Here is an 18,465-nt window from a genome sequence, read left to right on the forward strand (position 1 = left end):
GTCAATGAACACAAAAGCTTTGGATAGCTTAATTTACCACTCTAGGATCACGTTTTAGTTTGGTGTCTGTAAGAATCCATTATGGTATCCATGTCACAGTAAAATGGAAAAAGAGACTTAGCATCAACTCTGCTAGAGCAAGCTATTTTCCTCACAAGTGATGGGGGCATAAAGAGGCCCTGAAGCCCATTTTCAAAGCAATTAATTTACAGGATGGAACTGAAAATAACTCGAGTTTCCAAAGCAGAAGTCTACTTTTTAGTACAGACAGTTAAGAGAGTGTAACACACTCACCTCTGAATTCAAGCCCCCTCAGCTGGAAGGTGACCAAGCCATTTCCTATCTCTATAAGGTGTACAAGTGCATTGAGGTAGTCAGAGGCTAGGATGAAGCAGTCCCCAGTACTATAGTTTCCCCACCGACCCAACAACAAGTCTCCACATAGGCTGTGCTGAAGGGAACGTGTTAAATGTTCATAGAAGATTGAATTCAGGTTGTTATCATCTGAACCTGCAAGAAGATAGTTTGGGTTATTATCTGAAACTGCAGAAAAACATCAAGCTTGAATGTCAATTATCACTTCACATTGAATCAGACACCTAACAGCAACGTTGTTTCAAGGTCATTCTCCACCCCAACACCCCCACGTTTTTAACTACTCCAAAAGTATGCTAGGAGACTTCTAGTATTTGTGATCAATTTTTTTCCCCTTCTTAGTTACTCCTCCACTTTCCAAATTATTCCTTCAGTTCCAGTCATGCATCTCCCATCAATCTATTCCACATAATAAAGTGCAAAGCCAATGAGCACAGAAGTATCCCAGTAATGACTGTTGTACCAGTCTCATCACCATGACATTGAGACACCCTTGTCTAATGTTTGGCTTATTTTAATTACTTAAGAAGAATAAAAATCAAAACAGCTTAATGTATACTATGATTATAAATAAAAAAGTAACACAGACACACAAAGATAGGGGGAAAGAAAGAAAAACCTACAGGAGTGTTTAAGGAATAAAGCAAGCGAGAGATGATGGGAGGAGAACACAGTAGACAGAACAACAGAAAGGCTGGGTAGGTTGGAGAAGATCAGAGGGCAAACTGATCTTGAATCCTATGAAAGCCATTTGACAAACTACCACTCTTAAAAAAACCTGACCCTACCCAACAAGACTCCAAAAACCCCACCCACATCAGACTAAGAAAGCTAACCTGGATTTCGATCAAGCTGTGAAGCCAGTCTTGTATTTGAATGATCCACACGCTTTGTGCTGAAAATAATAAAACATACTTAACACAAAATTTATTACTGTAACAAAATCTAAGGGAAGAAACTACTGACAGAATAAAAATTGTTAGAAAAATATTCCTACTGAAATAGTTTCATCTATTTTGAAATAATTTTATATGCAAATTTACTGCTATGTGTAAAAGTATTTTCTGCCTATAAATAGCCTTATAATCCAATATCTAATAAAGTTTGTCCACAGTAGGTAGCCACAGAATAATCTTTAGCTTTAGATATAAGTGCATGTATTTTCTTACATAGATATCAAAGTTTTAGATGTGACAAATGTAAAAACAATTAAATCGGCACAGTAAACGTTCCAGTAGACCTTACTGTAAGGGCAATTTTCAAAAAGTTATTATGGCTGAAGTTACAACCTTAATTCTTTAAATACAAAGTTTCAAATTGTATGTTAAACTGCTCTAATGTTAGAAGGAAAAGAAGCAATAAAGCAGTGAACTGAAAAATTAATTCTCCATAAATACCAGAACTATCCGCTCATCTTGCCCTATGCTGTTTATCTAACATTTCTGATGGTCTGATACTCCATCAACAATAGTGGACTTCAGAAAAATAAAACAAAGGGAGGTATCATCTGACACGAAGGATCTTTTACTACTGATCCCACCTTGATCAAAAAATATTTAAAGATTTTTATATTGAAGTTAACCAGTTTTAGCTGTAAAATGAGCAATAATGAACACAGGTCAAATACAGTTATGAACTGCCCCCCCCCCCCCCCCTTCCTGTACATAAATTCAACTTCTGATTAAAATTGCACTTCACAATACTATAATTTTTATCTTTAAAAAAATTACCAGGATGGCATACCTCTAATTAGAAATTACCTAGAAAGCTAAAGAAAATGTTGCTAGTATAAAAAACAGTTGGTACAGTTTTTCAGAAACAAGTTTGTTGACAACTTTCAGTGCTATAAACTAGTATCCTCTGGGGGGGAAAAAAAAAGGCAACACTTGAAAGAAAAAAAAAGGCAAACCCAAAAAACCCTCACCACAATGAAAAAAACAAACCAACACATTTAGCCATAGTTACATTATTAAAAACAAAGGACACAAACTTTAAATGTCTTATTTCACCTACTTGTAGTCTCTTTCCCAGAATTTGACAGGCCTGGCATATGAAGTGATGAATATTGCACTTCCCAGAAAAGGATTCAGTGGAGTAGAGAAGAAAGCTGACACAGCTGCTTGGACAAACAACATTGCAGAATCTGTAGGATAACAGTATTAAGGAAAGCGAAGCAACAACTACTGTTTTTCAGGCTTCTGTGATAGTACCCGAAATAGACAGCAACACCAGTTGAAAGCAAAACAAGATGTCTAAGAATTTTTATGCAACAAAGTATCTTTACAGTATCTCCAGCAATAAGGGGATTACTTCTGTTTTTAAAACAAAAATAACTCTTAAAAAATTGGCACTAGACGTGGTGGTCACTCTCTTTCTTAAAATTCTACAGAGAATACTAACAACACTCCATTCAAACCAGCCTACAGAAGCTTAAAATGCAAAACTCAAGTACTAAAACCACAGTTATTGACTCTTGGAAAAGAAAGGAATGACTGTCAGAAGAAAAGCTGTGTCATTTTCAGAAGTTGCTCCATGTTTCTTTTATGACAGAATTCTATTCCTATTGTATAATTGTAGCATTGCAGCAAGGCAGAAACTGTGCACAGTTTTTCATACGTACTCACTAGACAAACCTGTTTATTCACTAGATTTAGCCCATAACACAATCCATTATAATGTAACAGTCAGAAGTTATAAATACATGACTTCAGGAAAAAAGCCTGCATTTTCAAAGGATACGTGGCACAGCAAAGGGCTGGGCAAAAGCATGGAAGGCAGATCCCCATGTGATCTGCCAGGGAGCAATGTAGGTATATACAAATCGCAATTTATAAAAGAGTTCCCAAAGCTACAGGAAAAAAAAAAAAAAAAAAAAGAAAAAGAAAGAAGAAAACTTTAGTGATTTGGCTCAGAATCAACACACTTTGCAGTACACAAATATCCTGAGCAATTTACTGGTCACCCTAGAGTTCATACTGGTATACCAGGAGCCTTGAGACTTACAAAAAGGATGTATCAATGAAGCAAGTAACATAGTATGTACTTCATTGTTCTACTAACAGAACCTCATGAAATGTTTAAGAAGTTACACACGCTTTCCCAAGCCAACATAAGTGCTTTGGGAAGGAGAGTCTTAGTGGTCTCATCGCATATTGATTACAGCACCAACAGGACTGATGATCTGGAAAATCACCTATCAGTTAGGAATGTTTTCCCTTTTGGATGACCTGAAACACCTAGAAATAGAGAGTGAAGGTTACCTTGCTGAAGAGTATGGACATGAAGAAGAGATCTAGCAGCATGGTCTCAGTAAAACTTTTGTAATCAAAAGTAAAGAAGAGCACTGTGAAAATAACAGTGACATACTGGCACGTTGGGCTACTGAATGACGAACGCAGTAACTTCAAGCCAGCTATTGTGATCATTAAAGCACCCAACCTGTGTAAAAAATTCACACAAAACAGTTACTTATCTGCTGTCTGAAAGGAGTTTAAAGACCACCTAAATTGTTGCTGTCATGCAATGCCAATCTCTTCAAATTCAAGGTTTAGATTTGGGTTTAGCTTTTGCAGTGGGTGTTTGGTTGTTTTTTTGAAGACAACTTCAGATTTATTATTTTTTTAAAAGGTTACTATCACAGTCTTTCTATCAGTATACTCAAGCCAAACAATGTTCAAGGATCAGCATTATTTGTAAGAGTCTCACTAAAAAAACCACAGACTACCCCCCACCCCCCCCAAAGGTGAAGTATCCTTGTACTCCAAACAAACCTGGTCTTTAATTCAGGTTATGAATATTGAGATGCCAAAATGCTAGAAGTGCTGTATATTAATCAGCAAGAGCATGTTAATGGAACACTGGATTATCATTATTTCCTGCATGACTACATTGCTCTAGTTTATATTGGGGGAACTGCAACTTGATGACACACTTAGTGATACTCTTTTTCAGAGATAGTAACTGACGAATCAAAGAACCGCCTACAAAAATAACATTTAAATTAATTTGATTACAATATTCATCCCAAAGATCTTGTAGTAGTAAGAGTAATGAATCTAAAGCAAGAATTCACTACATCCAGGGATTATTAAATCCAGAAAACCAAACCCATACCCCACCCAATCTAACACACACACACAGCCCCCCCAGTACATATTTCGTTTTGTTTCAAGATTTATTTTCTCTATAACACTTTAAATTAATAGAAATTCAAATCAAAAAAAGCCACCTGGCCACTGTTCTTGGAGGCAAATATGCAGGGCCTATGAACTCTCATTTGCTGAGAGTCAGATACACTGCTTGATGGATTATAACTAAGGCTCAATTTAAGAGGCAATGTGCAATTCCATCTAGATACAGATTATACTTAGGGGCTGGAAGGCCTGGGGAATTCCTTGATGAGAGCAGAAAGCTGTAGAGAGGCTGCAATCTGGCACACTAATTTGGGGATCATTGCGCAAGTCTTAAATTTACACCTAACAAAATAACAATGTACTGTCACCATCTTGAACTTGCAGTCCAGATAATCATACTAGAGATTCTGAAGATCAGCAAGGAAATCCTGATATCACACTACTAGATAATTCTGCAACCTACAATCTTTATAGTATATGCTATGAATTGAATGATTGATCTTTGTGGGGGTTCCTAGTTTAACACTGTAATACTCTATTCAGTTTAAGTCAGCAAGGTGAATTGGTTCAGCAAGAGCTTTTAAATAAAGAAAAAATTTATTCCTTGCCTTAGTTTTAAGGCAATAGCATTGCCTTCACATTGAGGCCAGAACTCACTATTTAATTTCCCACCACAGCAGACATACTCAGATTACCTGATAGCCTTTTCTACTTACTCAGTATCCAGTTTCTTTGGACTAGCAATATTCTTAGCGCTGCTACTAAGCTCATTGAGGACTATCAGTGGATAGATAACATTCTTCTCTACAAAAAGGAGCCAAATGTGAAGTTTCTCAAACCACATAACATGTGCAGCATCTATCAAGATATATTAAAAAGAAGAAATCAGATTGCACTATCAAACTCGGCTAACAAAGATTTTTGATCCAAGTGATTTGTGGAGCCAAACTCTAACTGCAGTCTCATACTCGACTTCCATAGTTTTATCTAACCGAAATAAGTGAAGCTCCTTCTAAGCTACTGTCAGTAGCCCCAGTAGAGTTGTTGCAGTTATGAATCTGTACAAAACGTATTACAATAAGCAGTTTGCAAGCTACTTGCTTACTACACACAGCAGGAAACAAACTGGGTTGCCACCTCTTCAATAATTTCAACATTGATACTGATGAAGCTGTTTGACATTACGCATTTTATCTCATGGATGTTTTCCAACCATTTTTTGAATCGAAAGATTTCTGGTTGCTGACTCTACAATGCACAGGAGCATATGTAACCTGCCAACACAAATGTCTGAGACTTGAGAACTTCTTTTAAACTTCTACAATAATTGCAAATTATGTAACAGGATTTCTACATTTCAAATTAATGCAAATGAAGATAAGGAGAAAATTTATTTTACAAGGCAGTACAAACAGAGGCTGGAAGAGTCTATGTCAGAAGTTATGTTTAACATTACTGCATATATAAAGGGTTAAAGGCATACTTCAAAAAAGGCCCACCCCTCTTCATTGACATGAATGACTGTACATGCCTAGATGAGTCCCAGCAAAAACTTAAGGTCCTTTTCCACAATAGAGCCATAAGGACAACTAGTCGTTGACATGGCATGAATTCTCTTTAAGTTACAGAGAGCAAACTGGGAGATGCTACAAACTTATATTTAACATCACTGAATATGACTTTCATCTTCCCTGAAAACACTACTACATATGGAAATACTGAAGTTGGGTTATCAGCAAAAGGGCACCAACTGTAGCTTCTGTAATTTTATAGATTAAAAATTTAAGGCATACAAGTTACACTTTTCATTTCTTCCTTCAAACAGCAACTTGGCATCATATTACATTTACTATTCGTATTTACCCATCTTTACACCCAATCACTAAAAAAAAAAACCAACCCACAATTTAAACATCAATGAAAAGACACGCTGCATAGTTGCTACAAAGGTAGGAAGTGTGCAAATCAATTCTGGTAATTCTCTGCTCTTGAAAGTAACAGAATGCTCACTTTTTTTTCATTACATTCTTACCCTGAAAACTAACTATAGAGAGTAAACAAAGTAGTTTCAGTTGTTTCTAAGCCATTTTTGATAGAAATTTCTTAAGTCTGCTGTTAGTAGAAATGTTCCAACAGTTCCTCAGGATCTACCACTCTTATTTATCCATACTGGATAAGTGATCAACAGTATAACTTAACTTCTTATTTTCTGCAGTCTCCAGGGAAAAATTTCATGGAAACACAGACTTTAGCACAAGGTACAAGTGTGTCTATGCAGATCAACTAGCAAGACTCGTTCCTCAGCGTGTTTTCCCATTAGTAGGCTACCTGCACTACTTTCTGTCATTAAACATTTCAACAATACCATTAAGAATCAAATCCATGACAAGATCAAGTCTCCAAGAGCATTTAGCATACCTAATCCTCTAAAACATTTGAAAATTTAGTATCTTTAAGAAATACATAGTGAAACACACTCTACACAAAAATTAAATGAATCATTAGCACAAACTGCAACTTCAGATTTTGAAGACCGCTTTAATGGAACTGCTCTGAGATAACAGCGCATATAATATATTATCATCGTCAGTTAGGAGATACATAAAGTATCATGGAATCAAAGCCTGATGAACAGGGAAATGAAGACATTTCTGGATTAGATGTCATTAAATACTCCGGTGGTGAGAATAATAAAAGAGATTAAGTATATCAATAGGTAACTCGAGTTGGTCAGCAACTAGAGCAAGTTTAAAAAAAAAAAAAAGTGTCATGAACGATACTTACTTCGGACTTCAAACTGATAGTATTCCTTGGTTTTCAGCAGCGGGTGAGAAAAGCAATGCCAAGGAAGTTGCTTTCGGAGTTGAGGCAGAACATAATGGGTCACAAAGCCTACTGTACCCACCAATGCATAGAGAACATAACTTAAAATAGGCTAAAAAGAAGAATTTAAGAAATTAAGGTTTGTGTTTAAAACTAAAATCATACAGTAATAATAACTGTTCCAGCATCATGGCACCTGCTCCTGTAATACTAAATTGGGAATGTACTACTTCATGAGAAGCTGTACTACCAACTTTCAGATCAAACAAGAAATGCCTGTGAAAGAATAAGCCATCTATTTCTAACAAATTTTCACTAAGTTGAGAAATATTTTAAAGTAAAAATAGTACACCAATCTTCCTTCATAGTCCATTGCTTCTGACCCATCTGCATTTCATTTTATAAATTATAAAGCTATTATCCTCTAAAAGCTGAACCCAATTTACATTTTCATCTGTTGGATAAAAGAAGGTGTAAGCATAAGGAAACCCAAATCATTAATCTTATATTCTCTTGAAGAAGGTGAGTAAGAAGCCTCCCACCAAGACTAAACTCCTTCACAGAAATCATAAAATACTACTATTATTAACATGGTATAAAGACTGGATTTCACATAACGCTTTCTATACTTTTAAAGTTTTCTCTAAATTTCTAGATATGTCACAGCAAAATTAGAATTACTTTGTTATAAGGTCTTGGTTCCAAAATTCTGTGAAGCCTAAGCCTATTGAACTATACAATTGGTGAAGAACATATAGCCAAGTTTCTCAAACATGGGAGAAAACATTTGGAAGGAGTGCTGAAGTCCAGCCATACAACAGAAGAGATTTTTCCTTAGAAAAAAATAGTACACAAGCTTCACCAGGACACTTCACCTGAAAACCTCAAGCTACCTAAACACATATACTTTTTAAAATTAGTTTCTTACTTTAACTGTAGGCAGCAACAGGAGGGCAAAATCCTTCTAAAACACATGCAAGAAACTTTTATTGCCTGACGTAAGGCTGTTCATAAACTAACCAATGGTGCCATCACGGCAATAACAAAATAAGAAATTCAGTAACTGCCACACTTTGGGCAAATGCCTTTACTTAAATTCAAGTACAGGATCTGGTCCCATATCATCATGAAGTAGGAGTCATATATAGACATTAAAAGTATCCAAAGCAGTAATATTAGCTAGACTGACAAGTAAAATACTTGGAACTTAAAGGCTCTTTGAAGTCCTGTAAATAACCATTCCAGTAAAGGGGTACTCCCCTATAATCTATAAACAGCCACGCTAGCATGCAATTGCTGAGTCAAAGTTCAGCAGCTCCATCTTTAAGAATCAAACCTTTTAAATTTTTTTTGTTTAAAAAAAATGTTTCATTTTTCCTTACTTCAGAATGATCCTGACACTATTCAACTGAGATAGATGAAGTGAAAGAAAGAGGGCATCTTGTGTCAGAGACTAAAATAAAAATCCAAAATGTAAGAAGTAACTAGGAAAGAGCAGGGGAAAAAGTTTTTGAGCACGTAAAACTGGAATGTGAAGACCTTCAGTCATGTACTTCTCTCACTATAAAAGACCATCTAAATCTAATCAGGAGACTCAGTGCACTACCAGAATAAGCATTATATCACATTAGAGCATTTGTATATAGAAGACAAATGGCAAACATGATGGAACACCTTACCTGTAAAACTGTAAATACTGTACTGACGTGAATTGCAAAATAGAGCACACCAATGACTATACACACAATCAGGTCAGACTGCAATCGCTCACTCTGGGGAGTCAAAACAAAATAATTTTAGAAAACAGCAGCTTTGGTTGTCCTCTTCAGATTCTTAATGCCCACCAGCAGTAACACTAAAACTGATTAAAGATTTTCAAATTATGCTAGTGTTAATTGTTTTCATTGAAATGATCAGAAATTTCACAAGATAAATCTTACAGCTAAGAGCATTAGTTCAAATGGGTTAAGTGGAAAGGTGTATACCTGAAGTGCGGTAGGAGAAATTAATATACCAAATATATTCTCTCTCATTCTGGACTGTGAGGAGGTATAAGGACATCCCACCCCCCCTCACAGCACTGCCAAAAGAGCTGGTAGGGCTAACCAAATTTCCTATTTATGATCTAAGAACAGCTTAGACTATGGAGCAATTAAGAACTCTGGAAGATAGCTGCCTAGACAAAGCTAATGACCAGATGGAACAAGTAGGCTCCTCAACCCTTTTTCCCTTTCCTTTGCAGAAGATAAAAGATAGCTTTGGAAAGACCCTGAGGAATTTTTCTGTTCCCACCCCCCCCCCCCCCCCCCCCCCCAAAAAATAAAGACAAGCTGCTGATAATAGACCAAAAAAAAACCCCAAACAAAACGAGTAATGCCAGGTTCAGTCACAAGGGGGCAATATGTACTTAAGGCCACCAAAACTCGGAGTCTCCAAGTTTATACCTGTTCCCTACTCTGTAAATACAGTATTAGTATTTTCAGCCCAGAAAATCATTAAAGCATTAACTACTCCAAAATCGGCCAAATCATTACACAGAGAAATTATCACTGCAAGGCCTTAACTTCTTGGGATACAACTTACTTAAAAACAGTAAGGCCCGATTTAAAAAACACTGAAAGAAAGAATGTATCATAGTTCTCAGCTCCCCTGCCCCCTTGGTGACTAACAACAACACAGGTTGCCTTAAACCTTAAAAGAACTGAAGTTTCTCTGCTTTAAATATTTACTTGACATTTCCACACACTGGACCTTGTCACACTTGTGCCTGCTGTACTAGGAGAAACCCCATCTATACTATTTCCCTACAGTCAAGCCTTACACTAGATTAAATGAATGTTCAACCTTCTTCTGTACAAATCAAACATACTAAGTTTCTTAAGTTTTTGGTTTTTTTTTTACTTACTGCTCCACTATGTGAAAAAGAGTATTGCTTAAATATTACTACTTTGTCTTAAAAATTCAAAGTATGTGCTCTATACAGTAAGTAGAACAGGTTATATCTGCTCTTCAAAAAACAAACCTAACCAACCACAAAAAAACCACAACACTTTTCACCATTTTTATTTTCTGTTTCTGGAACAGCACACACAAACCTCTTGCTCACAATTCTAGAAATACTGAGTTAGTATAGTTTTACCACTCTTTCCCACTAACTTCTGCATAAAAGCAAGTATTTATTGTTATCAGTATGAGCTTGAAGAAAATCCTCAATAATACTTCACTGAATTCACATTAGGGACTTCCAATACTCTCACATGCCTCCTTTGAAATAACTTAAACTGCAGTGTCAGCATTATACTCTTAGTGTAGTACATTGGTTCATCTGGAGATGAAGGAATGACTCTGACATCCCTTCTAATCAACACCATGGTCATTAACAAGTGTTGTGATCTAAGTAAGATACAGACTGATTACAAACCAACACAAAGTAAATGCTTAGATTGAATTAAAAAAAAAAAAAAATGAAAAGCTTACCACAGAATTCCTAAGCTTTTCAGGTAAAGGATCTTTTACTTCAGACAGAGGATCCTCAGGATTTTTGTCTTCAGAATTAGGAAAAAATTTTGATTGCACTAAAGAGCTTAAAGACAGACAAAAGAAGAACCCACTGAAAAGTACGTATTGTTCTATCTGGTTTTTAGAAGAAAAAGTCAAAAGTTCTATTGCAAGAAAAAATAATCCTTCTTTCATAAGACTGAGCAAGTTCATAAAGAGGAGATCTATAAAATAATTAAGTTCTCTGGTTGCACATGATGACCACCATTAAAGTCAAGTAGCCAGATGTTATTCAAACAGCAGTTTCTCCAGTATCAAACAGGAGTAACTGAACAAATATTGAATTTTAAGTGGAATTCTTAGTACTCATGAAACAAAACTTTAGTTCATAAATAAATGAACTGAAAATTAACTTGATGCAAAGTTTAGAAGCAGTCTATTTGTCAACACCAATTTTGGTTTAATTTAAACTTCAACAGCAACAAAACCAAAAATATGTACTACCCTGATTAATTAATCAATTAGCCATGCTGACTAAACTACTGAATTCTTAGCAGACCTTGCTGGCACTAAAGCCCAAAAAACTTAAGCTGAAGCTTTTAGAAGACCCTAGCTATGGCTAGCAGTACTGCATAAGTATCTCACAACCCCTTAATGTGATTTTTCTTACAAAACCCTGTGTGGTACAGAAATATGTAATACTTCATTTTACAGACAGGAAGCTTGCCACAAAAAGAGCCCTAGATATTCAAAGGCAATTACATACTGCAATGTATTGCAATTCTTAACTGTTCCACATCTGGCTAAACAGGTGAACCTGCAGATGAAACTGAAGCATCCAGACTATATTACTTGGAAAGAACAAAAGAACAGGTATCTAGGCACAAGGACCTCCTATCAAGTAAAGTCACCTGAACTAAGAGTAGCAGGACAAGGTTTAGCTGTCAACCCAAAGATAAGAATTTTCCTTCTGTGTGAACAGTCACGAATCATTAATCTCCCTGTTAACAGAAGAGGCCCCTCACTACCTACCCCAGACTACTGCTTATCAAATTCATCCAACATTATGGCTAAATATAAATCCAAGTTTAAGATCTGCCTAACCCAAGTATGTGACTGAGTTTCTATTGGCTATTCTGTGGGAGGTGTTTCTTCTACTGGAACTATTGTGTTTTACACACATAATTATTAACTGAATCAGAAATACTCTCACCATCAGATCAATACTCCAACTCAGAATAGCAACGTGAATACATGTTCCCTCATGCTAGACAGGAACACTCATCACCAAAACAGATCCCTCTTGTTTTGCATCCGAGGTGAAATAATTTGAAAAACTGCTTTGAACATACAAGTCAAGATAAGAACAAGTAACAAAGTGAGAGAAACAGTTCAAAAAATCCACATGTGGGCTTCATCTTAAACTAGTGCTTTGAGCACCTCTCTAAATACAGAGTAGGCTGCTCAGCACACACACACACCAGCAGAAAGATGGCACCTGACTGGCATTTTGGAGAACACCAGCAGGCAGTTAGATCAGATTCTGGCACACAAGTGATTTGCAGAAGTCACAAAGAAAGGTTATTGTTCGAGAAGGAACTAGGTGAGAATTTCTCTCTAGCTACTGAACCGATATCATACTGTTTTTCATAATGCTGGTGACTACCAGTTCAAACAGTACTAACATCCAACATTATAAATAACATCCCCTTGTGACTTGCTTCTTCCTTGGGGAAGGGACACAAATTGAGTTACTTACAAAAGTACAGAAGGGTCACTACTTTGTCTGCTGAGATGATACGATATTGCCACTAATAAACCACAAAATATGGAGAAGAGAACTGGAATATGCTGCCCATCCCAAGAATCCTGGAGACAGAAATGAAATGTTAAGAAAAAGGAGATGAAGTATATAACACTTATCTGACATGCAAGAACTTTGTATATCATATTAAGAGAATGGAAACATTAACTACAATTCCACCAAAATGAAACAGGACTTTTAGTATAAAAATATTGTTCAGTATTTACCTAGGTCTAACTATAGATCAGAAACTCTGGCATAGCGTATACATCCCTTAAGTCTACACTGTCTTAATCATTAAAATCATCAGTTTTCATAACTCTTATGAACAATTTCCTGCATTCCTTGAGACCACAGATTCCTGAGTTGCATTTAACCACTTCTAAATTTTGAAAGTTACGTGGTTTTACTCGGACATTTTTTTTCTAAGGTGCTGAATTCAGATTAAACCAGTGGTTTTATTTTTGTTTTCATGATCTATACTGGATCTGCAAAGATTTGACAGTGATTCTTTACTAAAGCTTGTTTATCTTTAATAGATGTGTTTACAAAAGGCTAACGAGACATATGTACAAATTCACAGAAAGCTAATGAACTTCTGCGGGCAATAGCAACATGAGAGTATTTCCTCTAACAATTTTTTACTCTCTGTGACAGAATGGAAAAAAGCCAGGCAACTCTGAGTTGGAAGGCACACATGCTACAATTAATTGTGAACCAAGAGCATTTGATTATTGACACACGCCTGAAACCAACAAACAGAACCAATACCACACTGTTTTCAAACAGAACCGCATTTCAAGAAACAAAAAGCTGTTGGGTTTGGGGTGTTTTTCCCTTTTAGATAGGCACACATCTTCACTTTGACACTACAAACTATTTCCTGGTTTCTTTTCAAGTAAAGATTAATTTGAAAAGACTTTCTGGTGCAGCACTGGAAAAAGTACTCACATGAGCCATTTTGCAAGGTTAATAAGCAAAAACATCAAGACTGTGCAAGAAACAAGCCACTTACGTGATTTTTTTCAAAAAACAATGTAAAATGGAACTCATCGTAAAGGTCATGTGTTTTCAGCCAAAAAAAGAGCCTGTTAATGCAGGCACAAATCATACACCTTTCAAAAGCAAAAAATCTGCTCTGTTCCTCCATTGCATCGCCTTTATTGACACCACAACTGAGCAAGTATAAAACCCTACCAAATCAGACTAGTATTTCTAATTCACTTTCTGCATACTTAAGTATTTAAGATACAAGGAAGCAGAGAACAAAACCCAAAACATTAATGTATGCTGTGCCTAAAATTTTGCTCACCTTCAGGGCACCATAGCACAGTCCATACAACAATGCTACTGCCACAATACTACAGATAAAACTGTAAAGTGCTGCAAGCAGGCTTGTGGTAGCTGAATATCACAGAAAAGAAAGAAACATTAAACACCGTTATGTAATTAGGTTAGAATACAACATATTTCAGATTGAGATAGCCCCCCAGCTGCAACACCCCTCTGACATAAGAAAAAACCCAACCCACAACTACTTATATTTTCCCCTACAAATTATTTTTTTAAAGAGCAATTTATGTGACTATTTACCTCCTCAATTATTCAACAGCACTACCATGGGAATGGTTAACAACTGCAACAGAAACTAGTTGAGAAAGTCTATTTTTGACAGACTTACTAGGACAGTAACTCTTTTTCTCAATAATCAATCAGAAGACCTTTAGCTTTTCTAAAGATACAGTTAGTATTCTATGTTTAGAGGGTAGGAATACAAATAGTGTAATCACTAAATTTTTTAACTAGCCTACTGATCTGATGGCTGCTCCTGATGTAACGCTTTTGCTGCTGACACAAAAAGCAATGCTTACCATTGCCACCGAAGACATGAATATCCAGCTGTTCACAGAGATACATCACAAATGTATTCACCTGAGGCAGGAGACCAATGAAGAATACTATGGGGAAACATAGTGTAAACACTACGGAGAAAAAAAACAGTTGAAAAAGTGGTGAATATTAAAAATAAAGCTGAAGAGTACCTTACCATATATAAGTTCTAGGGTACCACACACCATTTAACTCAACATCACTGACGTGTTTCTACTATTATTGTTAAGGAAAATACCCACTATGTAAAGCTCTACTTCCATGACTCAGAAGTGACTGAATATAGAAGTTATAGACCAGTACTCAGAAGATTTCTTGTACTTCTGTTTTAATTGCTGTAGAAATGGACACAGGCCAATTCATGCTTTCTATTTTTATTTAGCAAAGATCAGCCAAGAGTGTTTACAGATTAGAAGATTTGTAAGTTTTCATTCATTGTAAATGAGGCTTATCTGAGCCTAACTGCCTGTCTGGAGTTACAGGAGCAAGCTAACACCAGCCACACTGATGTAAAAGAAGCCAAGCATTTCACCTCTGGGTTTTCTGCCACTAGTGTCTGACAATTTTACTTGTTTTCCCAAACCACTCCTGAAAAGTTCTGATACTATATGACTTTTCTAAATGAAAATGAGTAACTATGAACCATTAAAACCTCTGCAAATTACAGGAATGCAAAGAGAAATGAATGCCACAATGCAGAGAATGGTACATCCCAACCTGTATATATAAGTTACTTTCCATCTTCATAAAAGATGCATAAATAACAATTTTTTACACAGCTGTTAAGTAGTTCAGATATGACTCACAAGCAGCAATATACTGTAAGTTCTAGATTCTGAGGGACAGAAGGATCAAACCATGAAAATAACCCTAGAAGACAAAATCTGACAGTTTAGGGAAGATTTTCCATAATCTTACTGACTTGAAACTTCAGTGACCAATTTTCAAGAATCACAAGTCTCAATTTTAAGTTTCCAACTTCATATTCACAGAATGGTTGGATACTAAAGGATATCATATTAGAAATATTACAGTGAGGTAGGCACTGAGAATCTGATTTTTTTTTTTCCTACTTCTTGTTAAATAACTAAACATTGTTTAAAAACATGTAGGTTCAGAGCTTGAGAAAAACACTCAGTTCCACATCTTTTTACTGATATGAATTAGAAAATATAAGACTAAGGACCAGCTACTCAGGACCTGAAGAAAATATTTTTCCAGAGTTCTCAAGCCAAACCTTATCTCAATTCATTACTCAAGGAAGCCTACACAGGAGGCAAATAAATTATTCTTTCACTGACATGTTAAAAAGTTGTCAGTTGTGAAGGCATGCAAGTTGAACTATTTTGGGTCCACTGAAAACGAAGTTACAAAATAGATGTGGGAATACACAATTTTAAAAGTGCAGTCCAGCAAAAAGCCAACATTTCTGATGGCTTTTAAAGTCTGTAACAGAATTGCTCTCTAACTGGGACCACCTCAGTGAAAACAGAAAATAATTGTTAGAAATGTGGAGCAGAGTTAAACCAGTTGATCAAGTCCAATATGTGGGACATAAATAAACAAAAAATTTATGCCAGTCCTCACTTGTCTGTTGGCAAGGACTCAGCAACTACGTTATCTAAACATACCTTGCCCTGCAGCTGTGTTGTTCTAGAAGACTGGGAATGGGAAAAAATGGCAACCAAGCTTTTTACTTTGTGTTAAAGTATGTTTGCTAGCAGTCAGCTTGCTTTGCGATACACACAAAGCTTTCTGAAACAGTTCTTCAGCAACATTAAGAGTTGCTGCAAAGGCAAGGGTGTGTATTTGTGTGGGGTGGAGCAGTGTAGGTTATTAAGAATTGAGAGCTGTTCTGGCAATCCTATTATTTTTGGTAGAACTGCTAAGAAATAAGCGCCACATAAGCTAATGCAAGATAACTGAGAAGAACAGTAAAACATAAAAGATAAAAAAGCATTCAGAACTCTTGAACTGAGAAGTTTTAGAAATGAATCCCAAACTGGACACAGCCTGGTGAAGATGCCAGTATGGCTTTAAACCTGAAAAAGACTCTTAAGTACTTTTAAAAAGTAGGTCACTTTCACAAAACACCACACCACCAACATATACATTTATGTATTACATATGAGGATATAGGTATACATTACAGCAATGACTCAAGCTGACCAGAAAGGGAAGAATAGACTTCTGAAACTGACAGGGCATAACCAAGGGGAAATGAAGCTAGCTTTATATCTTGAATAAGTTAAAATTATTTTCTGTGCTAACTTTTTCTTCCATCACAGCTACAGAATGAAGTATGCCAGTGCATTAATAGATCCACAGAATCTGTAGAAAAGCACATTTGGAAATGCCTGGACAATACTCTGTTAGTAAATTAGTGGCTTAGACCTCTTCCCTCTAGACATTTAAATTTAAACAAAGATTTACTACCAGAAAGTCAAAGAGAAACTATACAAGGTATAAAATTCAGGATGTTCCTAAAATCAAGTAATAACAACTAATTCCCAAAATGTCTGAGTCAGTAATTCTTATTAATCAATTAAAAGTCAAAAATAAAATAAAAAAATCAAAACCAAGATCAAGTTTTCATTTTTTTTGGACAGAAGACTGTCTAAGAACAGGAGGCATGCAGTCATAACATTTAACTGCTGTAATCCTTCATGCACAGATATTTTGCTACAACTGAAGAACAAGTGTGTTCAATTTAGATGAATTCTTACAGATTTTCTTCCCCCTCCGAAGAGGTGATCCACAGAGGATCATCCAAATAACTTTGCCCCATTAAAGAGTACGCACAAAGTTCCCATGATAAGATGGTCTTCAAACATTTACATTGTCTCTCTCTCCTCTCCATGGGCTCTGCCTAAGTTTATGTAGCTACTATTAGTAGTTAGTTTATGTAGTTACTATTTTCAATAAAATTTTTTAAGTAAACAGGGGAAAGGTTTGCTGGGGGAGGGGGAGGTGGGGGTGTTGTTTGTTCTTTGGGATGGGTTTTTTGCAGGGGGAGGGAGAGGGGTGTTAAATGCCAGCAGAATTGTGAATGAACTGTACTGCTCAGAATATAATCAAAGTACCTTATACAGCCTAAAAATATATTTTTGGTACTGCTGATAGGCCTGTTCTGAGAAGAGACATATTAAATTAGATTTAATCTGTCTATAATGTTTCTAAAAATTATATCTGTACTGTTCTACCTGATGGCTAAACAAAAATAACCTGATTTAAGAGAACTCCTACTCACTTGCCACAAGTCCCTCTAGAGAGCACAAAAATGTCCAAATCAAAAAGTTTTTTTAACTGCTGAGCAGCTAGGTCCAAGCACCGGGTATCATATCCTGGTCCAAGTTAAGACAGAAGAACAGAAGGTTCAGCTATGGGGACTAAGGTACTAAATAATTAAAAAGCTAAAAACATTTTTTTTTTCCTGTGACACCATATTATTTGACACGTCTGCAGTTTGTTTCAAAGCTACAGAAGGGGAGAATTTTCCCATAAACTTCAGCAAAGCTAGAACTACTCTTTCCAAAGGAAACTCAATGAACTGCATTTAGAAGGAGATGATGCAACAGTCATAACAAGATAGAGAGTGATAAAAAAAATTTCTACTGAGGTGAAGCAAACCATTAAAATCCATGAAAGAGTCACTCACCTATAACTAAGTCCCTGGCTGACAGCAGCAGCAATGGGTTGGTGAAAGCCATTCCATACAACCTGAATCTTGTTGTAGATATGTTTCTGCTGCCATAATCCAACAGCCAAATAAGACCACAACATAAACAGAAATATACAGGCCTACTATAGGCTATGATACGATTATGACCCTGTTCAACAAAAAAAAAACAAAACAACATTTGTTTCATTATTAGCAGAAAAAGTAATTGTTATTCTTCTGTTACAAACAATGTCATAACTAAAATTAATCATGGTTCATCA

The 18,465-nt window shown here is 36.1% G+C and overlaps 1 protein-coding gene across 9 annotated transcripts in view; it reads right to left on the minus strand.

Moving 5' to 3' along the window:
- The window catches only part of PCNX1 (pecanex 1), an 88,449-nt gene that overhangs the window by 16,977 nt on the left and 53,007 nt on the right, over positions 1 to 18,465 (minus strand). For all 9 annotated transcript variants that reach the window (XM_074909654.1, XM_074909660.1, XM_074909653.1 and 6 more), the window contains 13 exons: positions 18,182 to 18,353; positions 14,505 to 14,615; positions 13,946 to 14,037; positions 12,589 to 12,698; positions 10,809 to 10,914; positions 9,011 to 9,103; positions 7,293 to 7,443; positions 5,225 to 5,366; positions 3,636 to 3,813; positions 3,115 to 3,223; positions 2,389 to 2,518; positions 1,212 to 1,270; positions 295 to 510 (listed from right to left, as the gene is read on the minus strand). In XM_074909654.1, the coding sequence (XP_074765755.1) occupies positions 295 to 510; positions 1,212 to 1,270; positions 2,389 to 2,518; positions 3,115 to 3,223; positions 3,636 to 3,813; positions 5,225 to 5,366; positions 7,293 to 7,443; positions 9,011 to 9,103; positions 10,809 to 10,914; positions 12,589 to 12,698; positions 13,946 to 14,037; positions 14,505 to 14,615; positions 18,182 to 18,353 (1,669 nt within the window). The remainder of the gene's footprint in view (positions 1 to 294; positions 511 to 1,211; positions 1,271 to 2,388; positions 2,519 to 3,114; positions 3,224 to 3,635; positions 3,814 to 5,224; positions 5,367 to 7,292; positions 7,444 to 9,010; positions 9,104 to 10,808; positions 10,915 to 12,588; positions 12,699 to 13,945; positions 14,038 to 14,504; positions 14,616 to 18,181; positions 18,354 to 18,465) is intronic.

Source organism: Athene noctua, chromosome 6 (assembly GCF_965140245.1).
Source record: "Athene noctua chromosome 6, bAthNoc1.hap1.1, whole genome shotgun sequence".
Classification (NCBI taxonomy): Eukaryota; Metazoa; Chordata; class Aves; order Strigiformes; family Strigidae; genus Athene; species Athene noctua.